This window comes from Mustelus asterias, chromosome 13, assembly GCF_964213995.1.
Source record: "Mustelus asterias chromosome 13, sMusAst1.hap1.1, whole genome shotgun sequence".
Classification (NCBI taxonomy): Eukaryota; Metazoa; Chordata; class Chondrichthyes; order Carcharhiniformes; family Triakidae; genus Mustelus; species Mustelus asterias.
In genome coordinates this window covers 89,583,600-89,610,313 of record NC_135813.1, presented here as the reverse complement: position 1 = coordinate 89,610,313, position 26,714 = coordinate 89,583,600, and the positions used below count along the sequence as shown (strand labels likewise).

Below are 26,714 nucleotides of genomic sequence, written 5' to 3'. Positions count from 1 at the left end.
ACTTCCAGTGAGCAGAAATTTCCTCCAATTAAATATTGGGAAGATTGAGCCATTACTCTTTGTCCCCACCACAATCACCGCTCCCTCGCTACTCACTCCATTCATAGCAACACTGCGACTGAACCAGACTTTGTTCATAACCCCGGTGTCATATTTAACTCTAAGATCAGCTTTCAACCATGTGTCTACCTCATCACTGAGGCTACCTATTTCCACCTGGGTAACATGGCCCATAATCATCGCAGTCTGCTCCTCTGCTGCTGAAACCCTCAGCCATGGTCTTAATTGTTTATAAACTTGACTATTCTAAGCAGACAGGGTAGATTCAGAAGGAATATTCCGGATGGTAGGGGAGTCCAGAACTAGGGACCATAGTTTGAGGATAAGGGGTAAACCTTTTAGAACTGAGGTGAGGAGAAGTTTCTTCACCCAGAGGGTGGTTAATGTGTGGAATTCACTCCCACAGAAAGTAGTTGAGGCCAAAACGTTGTCTGATATCAAGAAGAAATTATATAGAAAATATAGCTTTTGGGGCTAAAGGGTTCAAGGGATATGGGGGAAGGGTGGGGGGGGGGAATCAGGATATTGAATTCAATGATCAGCCATGATCAAAATTAACGGCAGAGCAGGCTGGAAGAGGTGAATGGCCTACTCCTGCTTCTAATTTCTATGTAATGCACTCCTGGCCACTGTCCACATTCTACCTACTGTAAACTTAAAGTCATCTAAAACTCTGCTGCCCATGTCCTAACTCGCACCAAGTCCCATTCAGCCATCGTCTCTGTGCTTGCTGGCCTATGTATCTTCCTTTTTAAGCAGTGTCTCAATTTTAAAATTCTCATCCTTGTTCCTAAATTCCTACCCCGCCCCCACACGCGCTCACAGTTCATGGCCACGCCCCTCACTATCTCTGTATTTCTGTCTGGCCCAAGGACCCTCTGGCATGTCTGCACTCTTTCCCCTGCCCGGTCCCATGGTAGCCTTTCCCCTAGCTACCACAGACCTAACCGCTGGAATTCCTAAACCTCGCTTTCCTCCTTTAAGACACTGCTTAAAAACCACCTCTTGACCTAGATTTTGGTTATCTGACCTAGTATCTCCTTTCGTGACTGTGTTCACTACCATGGGGTGTAACGGCATGGTATAAAAGCCAGTTGTTGTGTAATATTTTTTAAATATGTGGCATATTTTTGTTACTGGATAGATCATAAAATCATAGATTCCTGCAGTGCAGAAGGAGGCCATTCGGCCCATCAAGTCTGCAACGACCACAATCCCACCCAGGCCCTATCCCCATAACCCCATGCATTTAGCCTAGCTAGTCCCCCTGATACTAAGGGACAGTTTAGCATGGCCAGTCCACCTGACCTGCACATCTTTGGACTGTGGGAGGAAACCGGAGCACCCGGAGGAAACCCACGCAGACACGGGGAGAATGTGCAAACGCCACACAGACAGTGACCCAAGCCAGGATCGAACCGGGGTCCCTGGCGCAGTGAGGCAGCAGTGCCAACCACTGTGCCAGCGTGCCACCCCAATGGAAATATTGTTTTTATTTGAAAAGCCAGTTTCAGTTGCTGGATATTATTTATTACCCATGCTTCCATTCCCTATTGGCCCTGATTTCATTCGTCTCTAACTCCGTTCTAATTGGTCTAGATCGTGATGTTACGTTTTAACCAGCGAGAAAGGAAAATGCACACCTTTCAGACATATAGAGATGACACTCAGTAAATTTGATTTAAGTTACTAGCTAATATGCCTTGGGGAAGGAACAGGGATGGATGTATATTTGCAATATATGCTCCCCATTGGAAGAGAGTTCACTCAGGAACCCTAACCCTTCTTTATCTTGGAAGGAAGCCGCAAGCATTGGACCTGAAGCTGCAAAGGGACGTTGGTGAGAAAGAGCCCCCTGCATTAAACCATTCCCACGTTCTTGTCTCTCTCTTTGTGCCCCACTGACAGACAGAGACTACTGTACATACAATAATGGGCTGGGCGTACAGTGTATGCTACTTTGAGTGCCACCTAGTGGACTAGATTCAGAAACCAAAACCAGAAGTAAGAGCAGTGATGGACAACCTAGACTAGTGCGTGGGCCACATGAGTGACTCTCCATCATCTCATTGGGCCGCAAGATTGAAATCAGGATTGTTCACTAACCGTGGCGTGTATTAACTAAGGTTAAATACATGCCAACTATTTCATAGCGAGTTGTAGGAAATGCTTAATCATTTGTATATTAATAGAACTGTCATCAACTTCAAATGGTAAAAGTAAAAGAAATATTTACACTTTGGACGCAGAGGGAGCGCACAGCTCTCGCACTCAATGTTGTGAGCAATCAGCACGCACCTCACTTCACTTGCCCTTGCTTTAGGGGTGGCACAGTGGTTAGCACTGCTGCCTCACAGCGCCAGAGGGACCCGGGTTCCATTCCCGGCTTGGGTCACTGTCTGTGTGGAGTCTGCATGTTCTCCCCGTGTCTGCGTGGGTTTCCTCCGGGTGCTCCGGTTTCCTCCCACAGTCCGAAAGACGTGCTGGTTAGGTGCTACATTCTCCCTCAGTGTAACCCAAACAGGCGCCAGAGTGTGGTGACTAGGGGATTTTCACAGTAACTTCATTGCAGTGTTAATGTAAGCCTACTTGTGACACTAATAAATCAACTTTAACTTATTTCATGGTGTTGATTGTATTTAACTGAAAGATACATAAATAATTTGGAACTCCAGATATTGAGTAACTTCAAGGTATAGTGAAATTCAAGAGCAGTTGTGTATTGGCCTGTTCCTTTAACCTGAAAATCTCAAGGGAGAGGGAGAAACTAGAGAGTTGTAATTAACTGCAACTGAAGGACTTGGAAAAATAAATAGTATAATTTTGTTTTTCAAAGGAGAAATGCAAATTTAGTACTTTGCAACCTCCATAACTAAGTAGCGGCAAAACTAACACAAAACAAGAATAACATAATCGCAGCTTTCGAGAACTGATGAGATTTCACGGTGTCGGAACTGTTTCAAAAGCTTGAGATGAATTTATTAATAGTTTAATTAATTCCAAGCAATTTAATTAATAAATCGCTTGGAAATTTCAGGCTGCAGATCAAGAGCAGCACAGTGGTTAGCATCGTTGCCTCACAGCGCCAGGGACCCAGGTTCACTTCCTGGGCTTGCGTTACTGTCTGGGCGGAGTCTGCACATTCTCCCCGTGTCTGCGTGGGTTTCCTCCGGGTGCTCCGGTTCCCTCCCACACTCCAAAGATGTGCGGATTAGGTTGATTTGGCCACACTAAATTGACCCTAGTGTCAGGGGGATTAGCAAGGTAAATATGTGGGGTTACGGGAATGGGGCCTGGTTGGGATTCTGGCTGGTGCAGAATTGATGGGCTGAATGGGCGCCTCCTGTACTGTAGGGATTCTATGATTCTGCACTGTAAGGATTCTGTGGATTCTAAGAGGAATCCACCTTGCCATACCTACCTACCAACCCAGCATTTATTGCCCTTGAGATTGTTGTGAGCCAGGTTCTTTTAACCTCTGCAATCCAAGCAGTGACAGTACTCCATAGTGCTGTTGGGTAAGACGTTCAAGGATTTTAGCCCAGTGACAGCAAAGGAGTAGTGGTAGAATGCTGCGTGACTTGGAGGGGAACTTACAAGTGGGGTGTTCCCATGCACCTGCTGCCCTCTTCTTCCTGGAGGTCTCAGATTTGAGTGTTTGTACTGGAGGAGCCTGGGTGAGTTGCTGCAATGCATTGTGTGGATGGTGCACACTGCTGCACATTGGAAGGAAAGTATTCAACCTACTTACACTCACACCAGTCAGGCTACTTCTGACCTCGTCTCTCTCCATTTTACTTGCCAGGTAGATCAGGAGCTAAGAGGACAAGTAGATCTGTTTTGTGAACTGACGGGACATTTACCGCATCATATGGACGGACATCAGCACGTTCATGTCTTACCAGGTATGAACTGGTATTTAATAAAAGTGTTTAAGGAAAAAAACACCGGTTAACAAAAAGTAGGGATATAATTATTCACTTTAGTTGAAAGTGTTAAAGGGGCATGGGCAGGAAGCATTTACCTTAAAAGGATATTTTAATCAGGAATTTCAGATCTGCGGAGAAGAAAACTGCCAAGGACCCATTGGTTAGTTTGACCTCTTTTTTTCCCAAGTGCTTGCTAACACCGGTTCAGTAATGACCCTTTAACAACCCAATCCGAGCTTTTAAATATTTGGATAATGAAGATGTCCCAACAAAATAAGTAAGATCCCCAACAATTAGGGGATCTCGTAGAAACTTATGAAGTTCTAACAGGGTTAGTGTCATTGAGGTTTACAGCATGGAAACAGGCCCTTCTACCAAACTTGTCCATGCTGCCCAATTGTTACCACTAAGCTAGTCCCAATTGTCACCACTAAGCTAGTCCCAATTGTCCACCTATCCCTCTATACCCATCGTACCCACGTAACTAGATGCTTTTCAAAAGAAAAAAACCCGCCTCTACTATTACCTCTGGCAGCTTGTTCCAGACACTCACCGCCCTCTGTGTGGAAAAAATTGCCCCTCTGGACCCTTTTGTATCTCTCCCCTCTCACCTTAAAGCTATGCCCTCTAGTTTTAGACTCCCCTACTTTGGGAAAAGATATTGACTATCTAGCTGATCTATGCCCCTCATTATTTTATCACCCCTTAGTCTCCTACACTCCAGGAAAAAAATTCCCAGTCTATCCAGCCTCTCTTTATAACTCAAACAGGGTAGATTCAGAAAGAATGTTCCCAATGGTGGGAGAGTCCAGAACTAGGGGGCCACAATTTGAGGATAAGGGGTAAAGCTTTTAGAACTGAGGTGAGGAGAAATTGCTTCACCCAGAGGGTGGTGAATGTGTGGAATTCACTGACACAGAAAGTAGCTGAGGCCAAAACCTTGTCTGATTTCAAGAAGAAATTCGATATAGCTCTTGGGGCTAAAGGGATGTGGGGAGAAGGGGGGGGGGATCAGGAAATTGAATTTGATGATCAGCCATGATCAAAATGAATGGCGGAGCAGGCTTGAAGGGCTGAATGGCCTACTCCTGCTTCTAGTTTCTACGTTTAACAAAATAATTAACGGTTGCTGATCCTCTGATTTCCCCAATGAGCAAAATGCCAATGAAGGTGAGCTAGAATGGGAGGGCTGGCACAACGCTGCACCCTCAGTGGGAAGCCTAACCTCAGCAAGTGCTCACTTCTCTCTCTTCCCCCGCCCCCCCAAATGATTTTTATCTATTAAAATGGACAGAAAATCTTGAAGGAGCAAGGCCACTTGACCTTTCTCCCTGATTCTAATGGACAGATACCAAATGTCAAAATCTAATTGTGAACTTTGGTGGAGATTCTTGATGCATCAGAATCAGTTGCTGGATGAAAACTAACAGAAGTTGTATTTTGTGTGTTGTTAATTTTCTGGTACACAGGTATTCGAGAGATATTTGCACAAGTGCTTTCAGACTTTGGGATCAAGTATACCCGCGTTCCTATAGAACCAGGCCTCCGTGACTGTGATTGGATAGGACAGCAGCTAATGGACTTTTACCTACAGGTGGAAAAAGATGCATTTAATTCAGTCGATGTATTTCGAAGACATGGAATCAGGTAAATGGCAAACGGCTCATTCAAAAAACAAAGCTGCTCTGGGAAAAAAGTGTTTTTAAAAAAATTTATTTGTGGGACATGGGTGTTGCTGGCTGGCCAGCATTTATGGCCTATCACTAGTTGCCCTTGTTCTGAGGGCAGTTGAGAGTCAACCACATTGCTGTGGCTCTGGAGTCACATAGGCCAGACCGGGTAAGGATGGCAGATTTCCTTCTCCTAAAGGACATTAGTGAACCAGATGCGTTTTTCCGACAGTCGACAATGGTTTCACGGTCATGAGTAGATTCTTAATTCCAGATTTTTTGTTTTCATCGAATTCAAACTCCACCATCTGCCGTGGCAGGATTCGAACCCGGGTCCCCAGAACATTAGCTGAGTTTTTGGATTAATAGTCTTAGCGATAATACTACTAGGCTAACACTTCCTCTGTACAACTTCCATAGTTCACAATTAAAATTATTTTCGGCCTATTTCACCGCACCTTGTTCAACATGCCCCATGCCCACATGTCTGTCCTTGGCCTGCTGCAATGTTCCAGTGAAGCTCAACGCAAACTGGAGGAACAGCATCTCATCTTCCAGCTGGACACGTTACAGCTTTCCGGTCTCAACATCAAATTCAACAACTTCAGATGATTTGCTCTACCCCACCTCGACCTCTTTGTTTTCATTCTATTTTATTTAATTTTTTTTACTGTTCTCTACCTTTTTATTTCTTTGTCTGTCTTGATTTTTCTCCCCCCCCCCCCGCCCCCAAACTCTCTTTTTCCCCCATACCTTTTCTCTCCCCCCCCCGGTTTCCCCTTTTCTACATTCTCTGTCCCATTTCCTCCCCCCCACCCCCGCCCAACATCATCATCTGGCACAGCTTCTCTGCCATTTGGCCATTCACACCCTTTATTCTCTCTCTGGGCTGTCATTGGCAGCTTTTCCCCTGGTTTCTGTGGCTAGGACTCATCCTTCATTCCCTCACCCTACAGTATAAATATCTCCCACTTTCTCTGCCTTTTAGCTTTGATATAGGGTCATTGGGACTCGAAACGTCAGCTCTTTTCTCTCCTTACAGATGCTGCCAGACCTGCCGGGATTTTCCAGCGTTTTCTCTTTTGGTTTCACTGCTATCTTCATCACTTTCCTTCCCCAAGGGCATATTCTCGTCCCTTTGGGGTCAGCAGACACATGGTTATACTCATTCACCATCTCCCACCCATGTAGAATTAGTTTATCTGATGCGAATGGAAAGAGAAAAACTTTTAACATATTTTCCAGAAATCAAATAGAAATTGATTGGTAATAGAATTATATAAATCCTCCTGTTGTCTGCTCCTTGCACCATCGGGGGCCAGCTTTCATAGAACATAGAACAGTACAGCACAGAACAGGCCCTTCGGCCCATGATGTTGTGCCGAGCTTTATCTGAAACCAAGATCAAGCTATCCCACTCCCTATCATCCTGGTGTGCTCCATGTGCCTATCCAATAACCGCTTAAATGTTCCTAAAGTGTCTGACTCCACTATCACTGCAGGCAGTCCATTCCACACCCCAACCACTCTCTGCGTAAAGAACCTACCTCTGATATCCTTCCTATATCTCCCACCACGAACCCTATAGTTATGCCCCCTTGTAATAGCTCCATCCACCCGAGGAAATAGTCTTTGAACGTTCACTCTATCTATCCCCTTCATCATTTTATAAACCTCTATTACGTCTCCCCTCCCCCTCCTCCGCTCCAGAGAGAACAGCCCTAGCTCCCTCAACCTTTCCTCATAAGACCTACCCTCCAAACCAGGCAGCATCCTGGTAAATCTCCTCTGCACTCTTTCCAGGGCTTCCACATCCTTCTTATAGTGAGGTGACCAGAACTGCACACAATATTCCAAATGTGGTCTCACCAAGGTCCTGTACAGTTGCAGCATAACCCCATGGCTCTTAAACTCCAACCCCCTGTTAATAAAAGCTAACACACTATAGGCCGCCTTCACAGCTCTATCCACTTGAGTGGCAACCTTTAGAGATCTGTGGATATGGACCCCAAGATCTCTCTGTTCCTCCACAGTCTTCAGAACCCTACCTTTGACCCTGTAATCCACATTTAAATTAGTCCTACCAAAATGAATCACCTCACATTTATCAGGGTTAAACTCCATTTGCCATTTTTCAGCCCAGCTTTGCATCCTATCTATGTCTCTTTGCAGCCTACAACAGCCCTCCACCTCATCCAATACTCCACCAACCTTGGTGTCATCAGCAAATTTACTGATCCACCCTTCAGCCCCCTCCTCCAAGTCATTAATAAAAATCACAAAGAGCAGAGGACCAAGCACTGATCCCTGCGGCACTCCGCTAGCAACCTGCCTCCAGTCCGAAAATTTTCCATCCATCACCACCCTCTGTCTTCGATCAGATACCCAGTTACTTATCCAATCGGCCAACTTTCCCTCTATCCCACACCTCCTTACTTTCATCATAAGCCGACCATGGGGGACCTTATCAAACGCCTTACTAAAATCCATGTATATGACATCAACTGCCCTACCTTCATCAACACACTTAGTTACCTCCTCAAAAAATTCAATCAAATTTGTGAGGCACGACTTGGCCTTCATGAATCCGTGCTGACTATCCCGGATTAATCCGCACCTTTCTAAATGGTCGTAAATCCCATCCCTAAGGACCTTTTCCATCAATTTACCAACCACCGAAGTAAGACTAACCGGTCTATAATTACCAGGGTCATTTCTATTCCCCTTCTTAAACAGAGGAACAACATTCGCCACTCTCCAGTCCTCTGGCACCATCCCCGTGGACAGTGAGGACCCAAAGATCAAAGCCAAAGGCTCTGCAATCTCATCCCTTGCCTCCCAAAGAATCCTAGGATACATTTCATCAGGCCCAGGGGACTGATCGACCTTCAGTTTATTCAAAACTGCCAGTACAGCCTCCCTCCGAACAACTATTTCCTCCAGCCTATTAGCCTGTAACACCTTCTCTTCCTCAAAAACATGGCCCCTCTCCTTGATGAACACTGAAGAAAAGTATTCATTCATCACCTCGCCTATCTCTACTGACTCCATACACAAGTTCCCACTACTGTCCTTGACCGGCCCTAACCTCACCCTGGTCATTCTTTTATTCCTCACATAAGAGTAAAAAGCCTTGGGGTTTTCCTTGATCCGACCCGCCAAGGACTTCTCATGTCCCCTCCTAGCTCTCCTAAGCCCCTTTTTCAGCTCATTCCTTGCTAACTTGTAACCCTCAATCAAGCCATCTGAACCTTGTTTCCTCATCCCTACATAAGCTTCCCTCTTCCTTTTCACAAGACATTCCACCTCTTTCGTGAACCATGGTTCCCTCACTCGGCCATTTCCTCCCTGCCTATCAGGGACATACCTATCAAGGACACCCAGTATTTGTTCCTTGAAAAAGTTCCACTTTTCATTAGTGCCTTTCCCTGACAGTTTCTGTTCCCATCTTATGCCCTCTAATTCTTGCCTAATCACATCATAATTACCTCTCCCCCAATTGTAAACCTTGCCCTGCCGTACGGCCCTATCCCTCTCCATTGCAATAACAAAAGACACCGAATTGTGGTCACTATCTCCAAAGTGCTCTCCCATAACCAAATCTAACACTTGGCCCGGTTCATTTCCCAGTACCAAATCCAATGTGGCCTCACCTCTTGTCGGCCTGTCCACATCGTGTCAGGAAACCCTCCTGCACACACTGCACAAAAACTGCCCCATCCGAACTATTTGACCTACCAAGGTTCCAATCAATTTCAACTTATAAATCTCTTGCATCAGTTTTGCTTTGCCTTGGGGACATGCCAGAAGTAGACCATTCAGCCCATTAAGTCTGCTCCGCCATTCAATACAATCGTAGACCATAAGACGTAGGAGCATTCTCTCTGGGGAAGTAAGCATTCGGCCCATCGAGTCTGCACCATCATGGCTGATCTGATATCCTCAAATCCACTTTCCCGCCTTATCCCCATAAAACGTACCATACTTAACAATCCACCCTCTGCGGTAACGAATTCCACAGATTCAGCCCCCCTCTCAGTGAAGAAATTCCTCCTCGTCTCTGTTTTAAGTGGGCGAGCCCTTACTCTGAGATGATGCCCTCTGGTCCTAGACTCTCCAAGAGGAAACAACCTCTCAACATTTAATCTCAGATTGTGTCTGATCTTCACCATCCTCTCCCCAACTCCTTTGATTCACTGAGAGACCATCTGTCCATCTCTGCCTTAAATATTCAACGGTGATAATCCAGAGTTCCAGGTGCAGAATTGTGAAGATTCACAAAGCTTTGGTTGAAACAATTTCTCCTCTGATCAGTCCTTTTGATTGGCCCCTTATCTTGAGGTATGATATGCCCCCATGAACCTGAGGAGCAACCTTTTGTTACAGAGGGTGGTACGCATGTGGAATGAGCTGCCGGAGGAAGTGGTTGAGGCAGAGACATTGACAATATTTGTAGTTACAATATCTGTAGTTACAGACACGAGTTCTGCTCTCCCTCGTGCATGTTGAATAAAGCCGGTTTTGTTGAAGTTCTACACAGTCTTGGAAGGCTCAGTTCCTTCATTCCTTCCTACTCCCGTTAGCATTGTTTCATTGCTCTGTCCACCATGATGACCAAAACACCGGAGATAATTTCCCCTGCTCTTCAAAATAATATCATGGAATCTTTTATATCTATCTAAAGACAGATAACACCTCTTCTTAATGTCTTATTTGAAAGCTGGTATCTCAGTGCTGCTCTGTACTGTCACCCTTCAGAGCTTCAGTACCACCGTGCAGTGTTCACCTGAACTTTTGTGCTGTAGGTTCTGGTGTGGAACACAAAGGCAAGTAGCTCAGATCTAACATACTGTAGTCCAAACCAATGTCCCCACAAAGCTGCATGACTGAACATGCCACTGTCAAATAATGTCGTTGCAGGCGCAAAATAAATTTAAATATACCAAACATTAAAAAAACTGATCACGTGAAAGTGAAATTTTAAGAGAAAACACTTGTCCAAATCGTTGTAAAACTTATAGAGGTGTATAAAATTATGAAAGGCATTGATGGGGTGAACAGTGGGAAGCTTTTCCCCAGGTCGGTGGTGACGTTCACGAGGGGTCATAGGTTCAAGGTGAAGGGGGGGGGAAGTTTAACACAGATATCAGAAGGACATATTTTACACAGAGGGTGGTGGGGGCCTGGAATGTGCTGCCAGGCAAGGTGGTGGAGGCGGACACACTGGGAACGTTTAAGACTTATCTAGATAGCCACATGAACGGAGTGGGAATGGAGGGATACAAAAGAATGGTCTAGTTTGGACCGGGGAGCGGCGCGGGCTTGGAGGGCCGAAGGACCTGTTCCTGTGCTGTATTGTTCTTTGATACATTTCTACTGGCGTATATTATGTATCATAGAATCCTTGCAGTGCAGAAGGAGGCCATTTGAGTCTTCGACGACATTAATCCCACCCAGGCCCCATCCCTGCAACCCCACACGTTTACCCTGCAAATTCTACCCCCCCCCCCCCCGGAGCAATTTAGCATGGGTACAGGGAGGTGTTGAGGGTCAGTCATGAACATATTGTATGGCAGAGCTGGCTGAAATGGCCCATTCCTGCTTCTGTTTCCATGTTACATTTCAAAAGTACTTAATTGGCTATAAAGCATTTTGGGACCAGGTAAGGTTGTGAAAGGTGTTATATAAATGCAAGTTTTTTTTTACAATGAATAAATCTGAAATTCAGTCACCCTTATTGTTGAGTGCCCCAGCGCGCACACACTTCACATTTTCTATCTAGCATTTATCGCCCATCTCTAATTGCCCCACAAAGGTGGCAGTGAACCATTACGTCCCATCTGGTGTGGGTACTTCCACAGTGTTGTTGGAAAGAGGAGTTCCAGAACTTTGATCCCACGACAGGGAAGGAATGGTGATGTGATTCCAAGTCAGGATAGTGCATCATTTGGAGGTGGTGGTGATCCCATGTGTCTGAGACCCTTCACCTCCTGGAGTCTTTTAAGAACTTTTTAAAATAAAAATACGTACCATAAACACAACAATCTGACAGCATCAGAAAGGTTATTGACCTGAAACGTTAACTCTGTTCCTCTCTCCATAGGTTTTACCAGCCCTTTGAGTGCTCCCAGGATTTTATTTCAGATTTCCAGCGTCTACATACTTTTTTCTGTAATTTATGTCAGCGATCATTCTTTAGCAGTAGTTTACAATCCACATATCGTACTTCAAATTTTCTTCCTTGCTACTTTTACCCCTTCATAGTACACGGGCTGCCTCTGTGTAGCCCTAGTCTGATGGAGGATGCCTTCATTGTGTAATAATATATTCAAAATAGTATGGGAGTGAGCAGGACACTCCGGTTCCAACATTTCATGGTCTACAGACATTTCTTTTTATCTGGCTGGATGAACAATCTGTCTGGAGGATGGGTGAAGGATAAATTACACTGAGGTGGGAGGGGGGGGGGGGGGGACTAAAATTGCTTGCCAATTAACACAAAGTTTATTAGTCACAAATAAGGCTTACATTGCAGTGTTAATGAAGTTACTGTGAAACTCCCCTAGTCGCCACAGTCTGGCACCTTTTCGGGTCAATGCATCTAACCAGCACACCTTTCAGAATGTGGGAGGAAACCAGAGCACCCAGAGGAAACCCACACAGACAGGGAGAACGTGCAAACTCCACACAGACAGTGACTCAAGCTGGGAATCGAACTCGGGTCCCTGGCGCAGTGAGACAGCAGTGCTAACCACTGTGCCACTCCTTAACCCTTGAAGTCCCAGGTGGCATTCTAATAAATCCATGTTGCACTCCCTGCAAGGCTTGTATATTCTTCCAAAGGTGTGGTGCTCATAACTGTTCTCAGTACTTCAGGAGTGGGCTAACCAGGACTTTGTACAGTTGAAACATAACCTCCAGTCTCTTGTATTCTATTCTAGAGCTAAAGGCCAGCATTTCATTAGCCATCTTCCTATAATCTCACCACAGCCTTCTATTCCCATTTCCTACAATGTGCTGATTAAGCTACTGCTCAAATGCATCTGTGCGATTTGCCACAATTACTTACCGCCTGTGGTAGCGAGTTCTGGATAGAGGTGTTTCATCTGAATTCCCCATTGGATTTATTTGTGATCATCTTGTGGGGAAAATCCAAACTTGGGGCCATAAATGAGAGTGGGAACATCTTTTCCATACGCATCTGATTAATCTCTGGCATTAGAGAGTTCTATCAAGTCAGGTAACTGGCTGTCTGATCGAAGACAGAGTGTGGTGGTGGATGGAAATTTTTCGGATTGGAGGCAGGTTGCTAGCAGAGTGCCGCAGGGATCAGTGCTTGGTCCTCTGCTCTTTGTGATTTTTATTAATGACTTGGAGGAGGGGGCTGAAGGGTGGATCAGTAAATTTGCTGATGACACCAAGATTGGTGGAGTAGTGGATGAGGTGGAGGGCTGTTGTAGGCTGCAAAGAGACATAGATAGGATGCAAAGCTGGGCTGAAAAATGGCAAATGGAGTTTAACCCTGATAAATGTGAGGTGATTCATTTTGGTAGGACTAATTTAAATGTGGATTACAGGGTCAAAGGTAGGGTTCTGAAGACTGGAGGAACAGAGAGATCTTGGGGTCCATATCCACAGATCTCTAAAGGTTGCCACTCAAGTGGATAGAGCTGTGAAGAAGGCCTATAGTGTGTTAGCTTTTATTAACAGGGGGTTGGAGTTTAAGAGCCGTGGGGTTATGCTGCAACTGTACAGGACCTTGGTGAGACCACATTTGGAATATTGTGTGCAGTTCTGGTCACCTCACTATAAGAAGGATGTGGAAGCGCTGGAAAGAGTGCAGAGGAGATTTACCAGGATGCTGCCTGGTTTGGAGGGTAGGTCTTATGAGGAAAGGTTGAGGGAGCTAGGGCTGTTCTCTCTGGAGCGGAGGAGGCTGAGGGGAGACTTAATAGAGGTTTATAAAATGAAGGGGATAGATAGAGTGAACGTTCAAAGACTATTTCCTCGGGTGGATGGAGCTATTACAAGGGGGCATAACTATAGGGTTCGTGGTGGGAGATATAGGAAGGATATCAGAGGTAGGTTCTTTACGCAGAGAGTGGTTGGGGTGTGGAATGGACTGCCTGCAGTGATAGTGGAGTCAGTCACTTTAGGAACATTTAAGCGGTTATTGGATAGGCACATGGAGCACACCAGGATGATAGGGAGTGGGATAGCTTGATCTTGGTTTCAGATAAAGCTCGGCACAACATCATGGGCCGAAGGGCCTGTTCTGTGCTGTACTGTTCTATGTTCTATCCTTCGATATTCCCTTTTCTAGAGAATTCCCCTTGCCTGCTCAATTTTTTCTGACTGGTATAAACCTCCTCGAGTGTAACTCGAGTTAATCTTTTATTTGCACTTTCTCCACTGCCTTCATGTTCTGGAGATCAAAACTGTCAGCAGCTCAAACCCAAGATTCTATACTCAATTCTACTCTAAAAATGAGCATCGGTGCTTTGTTTGCTTTTTTTTTTAATGGCTTCATTTATTTACGTCGCTGGTCAAGTTGGTATTTGGGATTTCAACTATCGAGAAGGCAAGTTAAACTGGAAACATAAGCTGTTTCTTACACCATGTTTGTCCTTAAGTATAACGGTAATTCCTATCAGACATTGTGTGCTAAACCAGCATGTACAGTAATAGCTCAGCCCCCTTTAGAAGGAGGATTCATAGCTAACAACTCATTGAAGCCTTTACTCTGTTTAAATTTGTGCATCATTCTAGTTAAGTGTTAATCAAAAAAGGAATTTATTGCAAATGGTCAGCAAAACATCTATCGAGCTCATTCCAAACATTCAACGTGGAACTGAATGTCATGGCTAGTGTGAACAAAGCCTACATGGTTTAGAAAACAAAGTGATATTTTAAAGAAATGAATGTCTGATGATTGGGGCTAGCGCTGCTGCTTCACAGCACCAGGGACCCGGGTTTGATTCCCGGCTTGGGTCGCTGTCTGTGTGGAGTTTGCATTCTCCCAGTGTCTGCTTGGGTTTCCTCCGGGTGCTCAGATTTCCTCCCACAGTCCAAAGATGTGTGGGTTAGGTGGATTGGCTATGCAAAATTGCCCCTTAGTGTCAGGGGCACTAGCTGGGGTAAATGCATGGGGTTATGGGGATGGGGCCTGGGTGGGATTGTGGCAAGTGCAGACTCGATGGGCCGAATGGCCCCCATCTGCACTGTAGGATTCAATGATTCTTAATCTCCAAGGCGAGATTAAACAAACTAGGATTGCGTTCCCTGTGATTTTAATGGGCGATTTAAAGTTTAAGATATTTAGGTAACGCGGTTCCAAACTATTTCTGCTGTTTGGAGAGTCCAGAACTAGGGGCCGTTGTCTAAATAATCTGCATCTCTGCTGTAAATCTAACTCTGAAAGCCAGTCCCCAGGGGGACCAATTGAGGGAGCATTTTGCGAAACACCTGACTGCAAACTCCACCAATCTCCCCCTCACTGGCTGATAGTGCTATCAATAGACACTCTTCCTTTTGTAAACATGACAAGTTTTAAATTACATTTCACCTCACTGATGGCTGCTTTAAATTTTATTCCTCCCGACAGGTGGACTGATATCTATATTGGTCTCACAACAATGGGGAAAAATATGTCGGTGTCGAACATCCAGAGGCTCATCGAGAATGCCGTCGCTGCAAGGAAAGTAAAGCAACATTTGGACATCTCCTGCGGGAAGAAATTCCGCCCGCTACAAGACGACTCAATATTGACAATAGAACTAATGGTGCACCCTGGTTATTGCAGCTTCCCTGAAGAGGGGGGATGTGGAGAGGGACCTGATGAGTTTTCAATGTCTGCAGACAGACTCCACGAACTGCAAACCCTCAAGGAGTCAAAGCTCCTAAAATATTATGAGGATAAAAACATACAACTGTGCTCTTTTAAAGACTTGTAAAGGAAATAAATAGGAGCTGACAAAGCAATACTTCGGAGGGAGAGTGGGGAGAAGAATATAGCTTTGAGTTTTTCCAGAGTATGAGGTGGGACAGTATATGCCAGTATCACTTACAAATTAAGCCACATGGCACAATCAGGCCAGCTCTTTAGAGATGTGGAATTGGAAATAATCCAATATTTCGCTGATCGTACTGAAAAATGCATAATCTTTAATGGAATTGATGTAGCAAAAACCCACTCTTGATTATTCTAGTCCCAATCACAGCACATCAGTGCCAGTTCTTGGAAAAAAAAACAACTTTGGTCAGTAGAATTATTTATTTTGCATTAACTTTTCTAGGAAATAGAAATTAGGTTAACAGTGCTGTGTTCCGAATATTTCAAAGCATTCCATCCACAGAATCAAAAGGGAACCAAAGCTGATGAAACCTCAGAAGCTTATATTTTAGCAAGCACTAAATATCTACACTCGTTTAAACAGGTACTGTATATAGAGAAAATGATGAAACAGAACTGTGCAATAACTTGAAATCCAGTATGAAGACATGGTTTTAAAAAAAAATCATTGCTCAATGATTAATATCAGTGTTTGGTCTCTTTAAGTGTTAGGTTATAAAGCAAAACTGGTGTGCGAGATTATTCAGCTGAATATTTGTTTACAGTGTGCACTTGCATGGACTGGAGTACATCTCCAGTTTCTTCATGCAGTGTATAGCAATATCCCATCTTGGAAGTGGGAGACTCCCAGTGGAAACATAACTTACTGAAACACTACACTTAATGCTGACCAGGGGATTATTTCACACCTATGAAGTGAACTGCTGAGCATCTTGGGTCTACAAGGCTGCTGATTTACATTTTAAGAAAATGAATGGTTGTACTCCAGCATATTGTTTTTTTTAAAAAGACTGATTTGTATGAGTTTTGACTTAAACAAGACTGTGTACTGTTGTATAATGTTACAAAACATTCAAATGACTTGATAGAATTGGCAAATAAAATTATCTTGGTTCATATTAAACACTGCATCTAATCTATGGCATTAATTCTTGGGAAACAAGTACAGAAAGCAACTTGAACAGGTTCGTGCTATGAATGAGGGATTCCATGAACAGCATTACCCAGATTGTTCACTTGTTTTCACATCTAAGTTTCCTCAAATGCACTTACACCTATTTCTGCCCATAGGTGACTGCCTCCAGGAACAATTTTGCCTCCACTACAAACAGAAAAGCACAAAAAAAATGGGGAAACTCAGCAGGTCTGGCAGCATCTGGTGGGGAGAGAAACAGAGTTGAACCTGACAACTTCTGACTGTCTTACTGGACTTGAAATGTTGCCTGCGTTTCTCACTACACAGATGCTGCCACACCTGTTGAGCTTTACATGGAATCCTAGAATCCCTACAGTGCAGAAGGAGGCCACTCAGTCCATAGACTCTGCACTGACCACAATCCCACCCAGGCCCTATCCCTGTTACCCCACGTATTTACCCTGGCTAATCCCCCTGACACGAGGGTCAATTTAACATGGTCAATTAACCCTAACCTGCACATCTTTGGACGGTGGGAAGAAACCGGAGCACCCGGAGGAAACCCACACAGACAATGACCCGAGGCCGGAGTTGAACCCGGGTCTTTGGCACTGTGAGGCAGCAGTGTTAACCACTGTGCCGTCCCATCATAGAAATCCTACAGTGCAGAAAGAGGCCATTTGGCCCATCGAGTCTGCACCAACCAAAATCCCACCCAGGCCCTATCCCCATAACCCCACGTATTTACCCTGGCTAATCCCCCTGACACGAGGGTCAATTTAACATGATCAATTAACCCAACCTGCGCATCTTTGGACGGTGGGAGGAAACCGCAGCACCCGGAGGAAACCCATGCAGACACAAGGAGAATGTGCAAACTCCACACAGACAGTGACCCAAGCCAGGAATCGAACCCAGGTCCCTGGAGCTGTGAAGCAGAAGTGCTGACCACCGTGCCACCCCAATCATGTTCTGTTTTTCTTTTAGATTTCCAGCATCCACAGTATTTTGCTTTTACATTGTTGTTTCTCTTTAAAAAAAACTTCAGTGCACGTAAGGTTGCAACTATTAAACAAAGCTTCACTCAGTACAAGTACCAATGTCCAACATGCATTCTCCTGCTAAGTGCTGAGATTAAAAAAAGCAGAATTTATTCTTTACAGATCAAAAATCTTACTAATGTTGCAAATTTGCATGTTAAATGACATTTCAGATTTAAGAAGAATGCACCACTGAAGCATAAAATGTCCTTGTATAGTGCTACGGGTTTAGTTTAGATCTCCAGTTTTTCCTTTGATGTGCAAACCTTGCTTGATTCTGTTTATTCAAAAGGTTTATCAAGTGATGCTGTAAGATGGTGCAACTAAATCAGAAGTACTTTCAAAATCATGTGGCAAGTTAGTACTTCCAAGAGAATTTAAAAATGCTGATCATAACAATTAAACAGTGCAAGGCTACATAGAAGTTACGCAATATCAAAAATAACAGTTACGTGTGTAGCTACAATTACAGATAAGTATTCTATCCTCAGAATCATTATGATGGGTAGCTTCACAAGAAGGGTAGCGGTAATGGCAGCAAATGGTATGTTGGCCTTCATTGCGAGAGGTTTTGAGTACAGGAGCAGGGATGTGTTGTTATAATTATACAGGGCCTTGGTGAGGCCACACCTAGAGTATTGCGTGCACTTTTGGTCTCCTTTTCTGAGGAAGGATGTTCTTGCTCTCGAGGGAGTGCAGCGAAGGTTTACCAGGCTGATTCCAGGGATGGCGGGACTGATGTATGAGGAGAGATTGACTAGGTTAGGATTGTTTTCGCTGGAGTTCAGACAAATGAGGAGGGATCTCATACTTATAAAATTCTAACAGGACTAGACAGGGTAGATGCGGGGAGGATATTCCCGATGGTGGAGGAGTCCAGAACCAGGGGTTAGAGTCTGAGGATTCAGGGGAGACCATTTAGGATGAAGGTGAGGAGACATTTCTTCACCCAAAGAGTGATGAGCCTGTGGAATTCATTACCACAGGAAGTAGTTGATGCCAAAACATTGAATGTATTCAAGACGCGGCTGGATATAGCACTTGGGGCAAATGGGATCAAAGGTTATGGGGAGAAAGCAGGATTAGGCTATTGAGTGGGATGATCAGCCATGATCGTGATGAATGGAGGAGCAGGCTCGAAGGGCCAAATGGCCTCCGCCTGCTCCTGTCTTCTATGTTTCTAAACAGCCGTGCACACAGTAAAGAACTTCCCCGGAATCTCCCAACAGGTAAAGCTGGGTTTGTACATTTTTGTGTTTCTTCCCCTTTAATTTACGGGACCCCCTAAATCTACAATCACCAACCACTCTCTGGTCCATGTGCAGACTCTGAAATGTTTCACCAGAGCAATTTCATTGTGAAAGGTAACACAGCCAAACTCAGGATACTCACCCAACATCCACATGATTGCAGCTTCCTGACAGGCGGCACTTGGCTAGCAACCGCGACTAGAAGCCGGGGACTTACCTCTCCCCTTCAGACATCGGGCACGGAGACCAGTTTTAACATCAGAGTCGTCTACCTGAGGGGCCATCTCGGCACCTAGCAGAAATGTGACCTGGGTCTGTGTAACTCAGTGCTTCACTAAGATGGTGGCCAGCCAATTAGGAGAGCCAAATCCAGTTAGCATGGAAAGCATCATGTACAGACGGGAACAGTGATGTCAATGATGAGAGGCTTTCATGTGAAGGAGGGAAATTTAATTTAGCTGAAACATTAAATGAAGCAACTAGCATTTTAAAAACCTTATTAAAAGTAAAGTTTATTTATTAGTCACAAGTAGGCTTACATCCACACTGCAATGAAGTTACTGTGAAAATCCCCTAGTCACCACACTCTGGCACCTGTTCGGGTACACTGAGGGAGAATTTAGCAAGGCCAATCCACCTAACCTAATCTGCACATTTTTGGACTGTGGGAGGAAACCGGAGCACCCGGAGGAAACCTACGTAGGCACAGGGAGAATGTGCAAACTTCACACAGACAGTGACCCAAGCCAGGAATCGAACCTGGGTGCCCGTGAGGCAGCAGTGCTAACCATGGTACCGCCCAATGCGCTGATAGAAATCAATTAAAATTCAGTTGCAAGATACTTTGTTCTGAAGATTTTGTGACTTGTCACTTCCAATAATGCCTTAGCACTGACACTAGCACTGTATACTTGGGCTGTATTTACACGCAAGCTACTGACTGGAGACTGGCGGCTGCAAATTAAGTTTCAGCCAGGGAACATGCTTTGGTTTGGTTCCTGCCTTGCCGCAATTCTCTACTGTCCAAGGAGAGGCCTCAGTGAAGAGATGGGTTTACACACAAATAAAATTCTCCCGCAGCAGTTGGAAACGCAATTTTTTTTTAAAAAAGAGAGCAAGGTGTGGGAAGAACAGCACATTTAAGTTAAAATCAAACAAGTTTCAGAAGTGTCCAGAAGGTCCAATGGTAGCACCCCTAATCGCTCTAAGGGAGTTCTGATTCTGCATTGCATTAGCATGCATGAGACTTGTTTCTCCACTCCGTTCCAGAACAATGCTAAACACTGGATTTCACTATAGGTTTAGAGTTAGTGCAAAGTGTGAATGTGTTTGCAGCTGGTAGAAATCTCCTTTCCTGAATAAGTTACTCATAATAGTACCAGAAGAAAACATCCAAAATGTATGCATTTTGTCAATTTAATACTGGAGGGGGTGCAGAGGAGATTCACCAGGATGCTGCCTGGGATGGAACATTTAAGTTATAAAGAGAGGTTGGGTGGGCTTGGGTTTTTTTCATTGGAGCAGAGAAGACTGACCGAGCGGCCTGATCAAGGTGTACAAGATTATGAGGGACATGGACAGAGTGGATAAAGAGCAGCTGTTCCCCATAGTTGAAGGGTCAGTCACAAGGGCACACAGGTTCAAGGTGAGGGACAGGAGATTTAGGGGGGAAAATGTGAGGAAAAACTTTACCCAGAGGATGGTGATGGTCTGGAATGCGCTGCCTGGGAGGGTGGTGGAGGCAGGTTGCCTCATATCCTTTAAAAAGTACCTGGATGTGAGCTTGGCACATCATAACATTCAGGGCTATGTGACAGGTGCTGGCAGATGGGATTAGGTGGGAGTTCAGGTGTTTCTAATGTATTGGTGCGGACTCGATGGGCTGAAGGGCCTCTTCTGCCCTGCCTGATTCTATGAATCAATGGATCGTGGCATTTTCATTTCATCGAGAGTAGACCAGAAAAGGTTAAAATCAGACTAATTCGGATTGTAAATCCTAACCTTTGAAAAACAGTATCCTAATATGCTCCCAACACCAAAACAAATTGCTACTGTGCTATTTTGCCATTTGCTTACTTTAGCTGCCTCGACATCAGTGCACATTATCTGGATCATAAATATTTTGCAGGAGACGACAAGCTGGCCTGGTTCAGAAGCACATTGTACAAGTCTTTGCACATACTGATAGTTCAGACAGTCTCAAGCACATAGCCATCACTTGTTTTACCTTGAACCAGGTCAGCTTACACCTGATCCAAATAGGATTACCACCATGGCACTGTCTCTCCGTAAGAATGATGGACCTACAAGCAGAGGGTGAATAAACGGCATGGTTGGGGGCAAGGGGAAAAAAGTGAGAAATGAGAGAAAGAGTGCTCAGATGTCCAGTAATACACTGCATGAAGTTTTATTTGAATCCCAAAGTGCCTGGAAGTTTGTCAAATCCAGCATCATTCACAATTTTCTTTACAAACCCAATTGAGACAATTAAGCTTTATCCAGACTAATTTTAATGTCGACTGCTTAAAAAATGATTTTGGGTACTTAAATTGATAGAAAGGGTAGCTGTTCCCGTTTTACAGACAGTACTGTAGATTAACAGTGGTAAAATGTACACGAGTCAATATAGGATACAATTTCAGAGCTAATAATCCACTTAAATGGTTAAAATATAGCCCAAAATATGTATTTTGACTAACCTCAATCAACTGACATTTTCAGCAGTGTAAGTACTCTTCCAAATACCTTTATCTCAATGCACAAATTCCATTCTATTTTCTATTCCTTCCTATATTAAAACATGGAAATATGGATAAGAAAAATCCAGGATAATTAGCAAGTGAACACTTTCTTTGGGCAACACTGCTCTAAACAGACGTTGTACCAGCAGTAGTTTCGCTAGTAGTCAGGTGATCGTTCCCAAGACCGGACAGATAGACATTTCCAACTCATCCCATTTCCTAATTTAAAGGTGATTGACTACGCTCAAGTGTGACAATGCCCTGAAATTAAACATCCCGGACCTTTACTCGTATAACAAAGCTCTGATGTCAGTTACTTTTTTTTTGGCTGTCTATTGAATGAGCTAAACGTGAACACTTTTCAGAAGCTGAATTAGCCAATGTAAATTTGCATAAAAGCAGCATGTTGGTTTGGCTCAAAATCTTCGAAAAATAGCCAAGCTTGGATGCAAGATTAAGAAAATCCAACCATTTCTACAAACGCTACTGTGAGGTAACCATCATATATCTAAACTAGTGAAGCAGAATGCGCAGGATCTTTTCCACAGGAGTGCAGGGAGTTCCTGAATCTCATTAAATTAAATTAGTAAAATAAATCATAAGGGAAATATAGAAAGAAGAAACGTCAGAATCACAGCACAAAGCTCTGAACAGTTGCCAGAAGGAGAATACAGGTGGGTCGATTGGCTCATGCAATCACTTCATTAATCTTAAATTCCTATTGCTAATTTTGAATTCCTGTACGATTAGAACAGACCATCTAATCCATAAACAGCTCCAAACAAACTTGATACTGGTTCAAAATGTGACCGTCGATTCCCATTTTGAATTTCCTTGTATTACATTTAACTTAAGGAGTTTGTATGGGCCTGGGACCTGGGGGTCCGTGAGAAAAGTGGTACAATAACATGAGCACTTAGGGTCACACAGCCTGACAAAACAATGCAATCGGCATGTCTCCTCCACAGATCAGTTCATTCAGAGGTAACGAAGGAAAGGGAATACGAGGGAAAAAAAACGTAATTTTTTTTTAAAAAATCAATCTGCTGGTAACATTTAATCACATGCAAAACCATGGGCTTCCTATTTTGTCAACATCACCGTATAGCAACACGAGCTAAATGACATGGGAACAAGCTGCTTTTTTTCTCCCCCAGCATCCCCCGCCCCCCCCCCCCCCCCCCCCCTCCAATGTTCTAAGCACATTGTAGGCCCAGGGCTACTTGTAACCAGGTTTCCCACAAAACAGTGCAACATTAAGAGAAGAGTAAAACAAATCACTTCAACGCTCACCAATCTCCTTCAGGATTTTGTCATTCTCCCCGCCGCCCCCCCCCCCCCCCCCAACTAAGACACAGTTTGGAAAAGTAACTTTGTAAAAAAAAAGAGAAAAATAAAGAGACGGGGTGGGGCGGGTGGTGGGTGGGGCGGGTGGTGGTGGCGGGAGGGGGTGCGGAAAACAAAAAAAAAATGCAACCTACTTGTTGAGCTCAAGGGTAGAGTGCCATCTGTTAAAAGAACTCATGGAATTGTGAGAGAAAAGTTGTTTGCTAAAGCAGTGATTTTGTGTTTTTAAACTAGAAAGCAGAACTAGACTGTCTTATTTAAAGTTTTAATCCCATCTGAACAGTCATTATCTAAACCATTTCTGATTATATGAAAACTGTAGAAAGTTAGTAACAGCCACAAGTAAACACCAAAGGTGACACTTGTATTTGTTCGTCAGAGTCCTGCTGGATGGTGTGTTTCAAATGTACTGCCCAGAATCTGGAACCAGAAAGGCAGCGTGACAGAAGTCTTAGTCCACTGGTCGCTTTTCCCCATATTTCTTTGTAAACTCTTCAGCATTCTTAAAGAATTTTTTACGGTCCTTAGAGTATTCTTCAGCTAGGTCAGCTCTTAGAGGATGCTCAGGTTGTGGGTCATTCACAAGTGCAATGAGTGACTGGATAACTGAAAGACAAAGCAAAAAAATAAAATCAAGTTTAGTATCGAAACCAGTGATAAAACATTGTGGGTTTGACAGTGCTTCAAATTGCGAAGAAAGCAAATGGGAAAAAACTACCGACATCGCCAAACAAGATTCAGGCCCGAGTATTCATGACTTCAGGCAGCGGTTCATCACCACCTCCTCAACAGCAGTTAGGGATTGACAATAAATATGGCGCTGCCAGTGACATACACATCCCATGAACGATTAGAGAACAACTCCCTTTGCCTGGACAGTGCTGAAATAAGTTGAATCATAGAATCCCTACAGTACAGAAAGAGGCCATTCGGCCCATCGAGTCTGCACCGACCACAATCCCACCCAGGTCCCACCCCCATATCCCTACATATATTTTACCCACTAATCCCTCTAACCTACGCATCTCAGGACACCAAGGGCAATTTTAGCATGGCCAATCAAACTAACTTGCACATCTTTGGAGTGTGGGAGGAAACCGGAGCATGCTGAGGAAACCCACCATGCAGACACAGGGAGAATGTGCAAACTCCACACAGACAGTGACTCGAGGCCGGAATTGAACCAGAGTCTCTGGCGCTGCGAGGCAGCAGTGTTAGCCATTCTGCCACCGTGCCACCCCGAATAGTTCTGTCAATTCACAGTACAACTCCAGAATGAAGAGGAGTTTCCATCAAGGCTGCTACTTCCGCAGCTTTTTCACGGAGGTAGAATACAGACAAACTTAAAAAATATGTTCTATAAACTGTAATGTAAGCAAACCTAGTTAAGCATCCAAAGAAAAAATGATTCAGAGCAGAATTACAATTGGCGCTCAACTGGTCCATGTTAAGTCCAGGAACACAATTCTCTCGGCTCTATTCCAGTGCTGGCCTAGATTACAACTGCTGGAATTCATACATATACATGAATGACTTTTGGGAACAGGAAAAGGTTTAATTTGACCTCAAACATGCCCTGTTCTAACAACATGAACTTCTCAGTTTGGTTTTCAAATTGTCCATTATTTTATCGCTCACCATCTCTTTAACCTCCTTCTGCCCCACAACCCTCTTGAGATCTCTGCACTCCTCCAATTCTGGCCTCCTGCGCATCCCTGATTTTTATTCACTATTCCACCACAGATGGTGCAATTGGAATTGAATAAAAATCTGGAATGAAAAAAAAGATCGGAGGAGGACCATAAAACCATTGTCAATTGTCGCAAGACTTTAGGGAAGGAAATCTGCCATCCTTACCTGTTCTGGCCTACATGTGACTTCAGAGCCACAGTAATGTGGTTGACTCTTAACTGCCCTCTCAGTTCAAGGGACAATTAGGGATGGGCAACAAATGCTGGTCTTGCCAGCAACACCCACATCCCATGAAAGAATAAACCATGCCTTCAATTGTCTAGGTCAGGGGTTCCCAAACTTTTTTCACTAGGCCGCACTTTCGGAATAAAAATTTGCTCGCGCCACACAGAATTTTTTATTGATAAGAAATACATTCAAAAACAAAAAAAAAAACAACTACTAGCAGTGCTTGATTCATAACATAGAACACAACTACTTTATATGATCATGGGACATCCAGGAAGTATAAAACAATGCTTGTTTAAACCATGTTTAATTGTTTCTTTGATTGTCCTTGAATCTTCCCGCCATCCTCTCTCGCCGCACCAGTGCGGCACGTCGCACCCATTCCCTTTGGGAACCACTGGGCTCGAATTCCTTCCCTAAGCCTCTCCGCTTTTCTCCTCATTTAAGAAGTTCTCTTACTCCTTTAACAGTAATCAGAGAGAAACGGAAAGAGGCAAAGGTTAGGAGGGGTGATGTTAGTTTTTTTTAAAAAAACAACAATGGAGGAGTTTAGAGACCGTCCTCCACAGCATAGGCCCTAGACAGCCAATGGCACAACCAGTATAAAGGGCAAATGGAGTGAGGCTGCATAAGAGGCCAAAGTTGTAGAATTCTCAAGAGTTGTAGGGATGTAGGAGTTAAAAAGATATGGAGAGACAAGGAAGAAATGTAAACCAGGGGATAGGCATTTTCAATTTGAGACAAAAACAGAAAACGCTGAAAATTTTCAGCAGGTTTGATAGCATCTGTGGACAGCAAATGGAACCAACGTTTCGAACCTGGATGACCCTTTGTCAGACTTCCAACTTTTCTTCAACACACTTATGTTGGAAGGGAATTTTAAGATTAAGACCAGCTAATTTTAAACAAATAAAGCAGAGCTTATTACCACTTTTCAATGCTCCTTTTGTCAAAAGTACTGAATAACGTCAACATATAAACATTAACACTAAAAGTTTTAAACCTGTCTTCAAGAAAGCAGATGCAATTCTCTGCAGAACCAATTGAGGAAAACATGTAAACAGTTGGGCCTATTTCACAAATGCTGCTGGTTTAATATTCCTGGAGAAATGTTTGTTTGCAAGATAGACAAGTGAAGTGAGAAGTCACTTCCAGACCTCGAAGTGAACAAACTAGAGCAGAACTAGCAGCAGCAATGTTTAGATGAATCTGTACACACAAGGATTATTAAGGGACAAAATGTTGCTGGAATATTGTACAGCAAGGTCAGCAGTTTATTGTCCGTCTTCAAATCTGTGGACGTAAAACTGATGATCTTGTGGAATCACAGTTTGAATCTCATCAACTAACTTGACACTATAACCCATTAACCTTAAATAGAACTGTGTAGGTGTGGACGAAGATATCGGTTACACTTCTGCTGCAACTCTGTCAAAAGTAACTAACAAACTAAGTTATGATGCTAGCATACTCCACAGCACTGCCAAACAGACTGCACCTATAACTGGAGTTATACGAGTTGCGTGGTTTTGAAACTGAACTGACTTTCCCTGTTAAACCCCTCTCACCTTGGTCAGTTTTGGTTGCTGGCTTCCAGTTTTCAGCACTAATGACCGGGAGACAAACTTGTCCTTTTTCATCAATGTTGGGATGATAGATCTTTGTCTTGAAAGTAATTTTAGGTGGTTTGAAAGGATATTCTGATGGAAAGCTTATTTCAATCCTGAAAGCCCCTTTGTCATATGGAGGGTTATCCTAAAACAGGAGAA

The 26,714-nt window shown here is 43.9% G+C and overlaps 2 protein-coding genes across 5 annotated transcripts in view; one reads left to right on the top strand and one right to left on the bottom strand.

Moving 5' to 3' along the window:
- The window catches only part of ydjc (YdjC chitooligosaccharide deacetylase homolog), a 61,741-nt gene extending 39,035 nt beyond the window's left edge, over positions 1-22,706 (top strand). For all 4 annotated transcript variants that reach the window (XM_078227249.1, XM_078227251.1, XM_078227250.1 and 1 more), the window contains 3 exons: positions 3,866-3,965; positions 5,459-5,636; positions 15,264-22,706. In XM_078227249.1, coding sequence (XP_078083375.1) covers positions 3,866-3,965; positions 5,459-5,636; positions 15,264-15,612 — 627 coding nt within the window. In that variant the 3' untranslated portion in view covers positions 15,613-22,706. The remainder of the gene's footprint in view (positions 1-3,865; positions 3,966-5,458; positions 5,637-15,263) is intronic.
- LOC144502870 (ubiquitin-conjugating enzyme E2 L3) overlaps positions 21,321-26,714 on the bottom strand; it is a 50,963-nt gene continuing 45,569 nt past the window's right edge. The window contains exons 3-4 of the mRNA XM_078227254.1: positions 26,514-26,700; positions 21,321-23,631 (exon numbers count right to left, since the gene is read on the bottom strand). Coding sequence (XP_078083380.1) covers positions 23,477-23,631; positions 26,514-26,700 — 342 coding nt within the window. The 3' untranslated portion in view covers positions 21,321-23,476. The remainder of the gene's footprint in view (positions 23,632-26,513; positions 26,701-26,714) is intronic.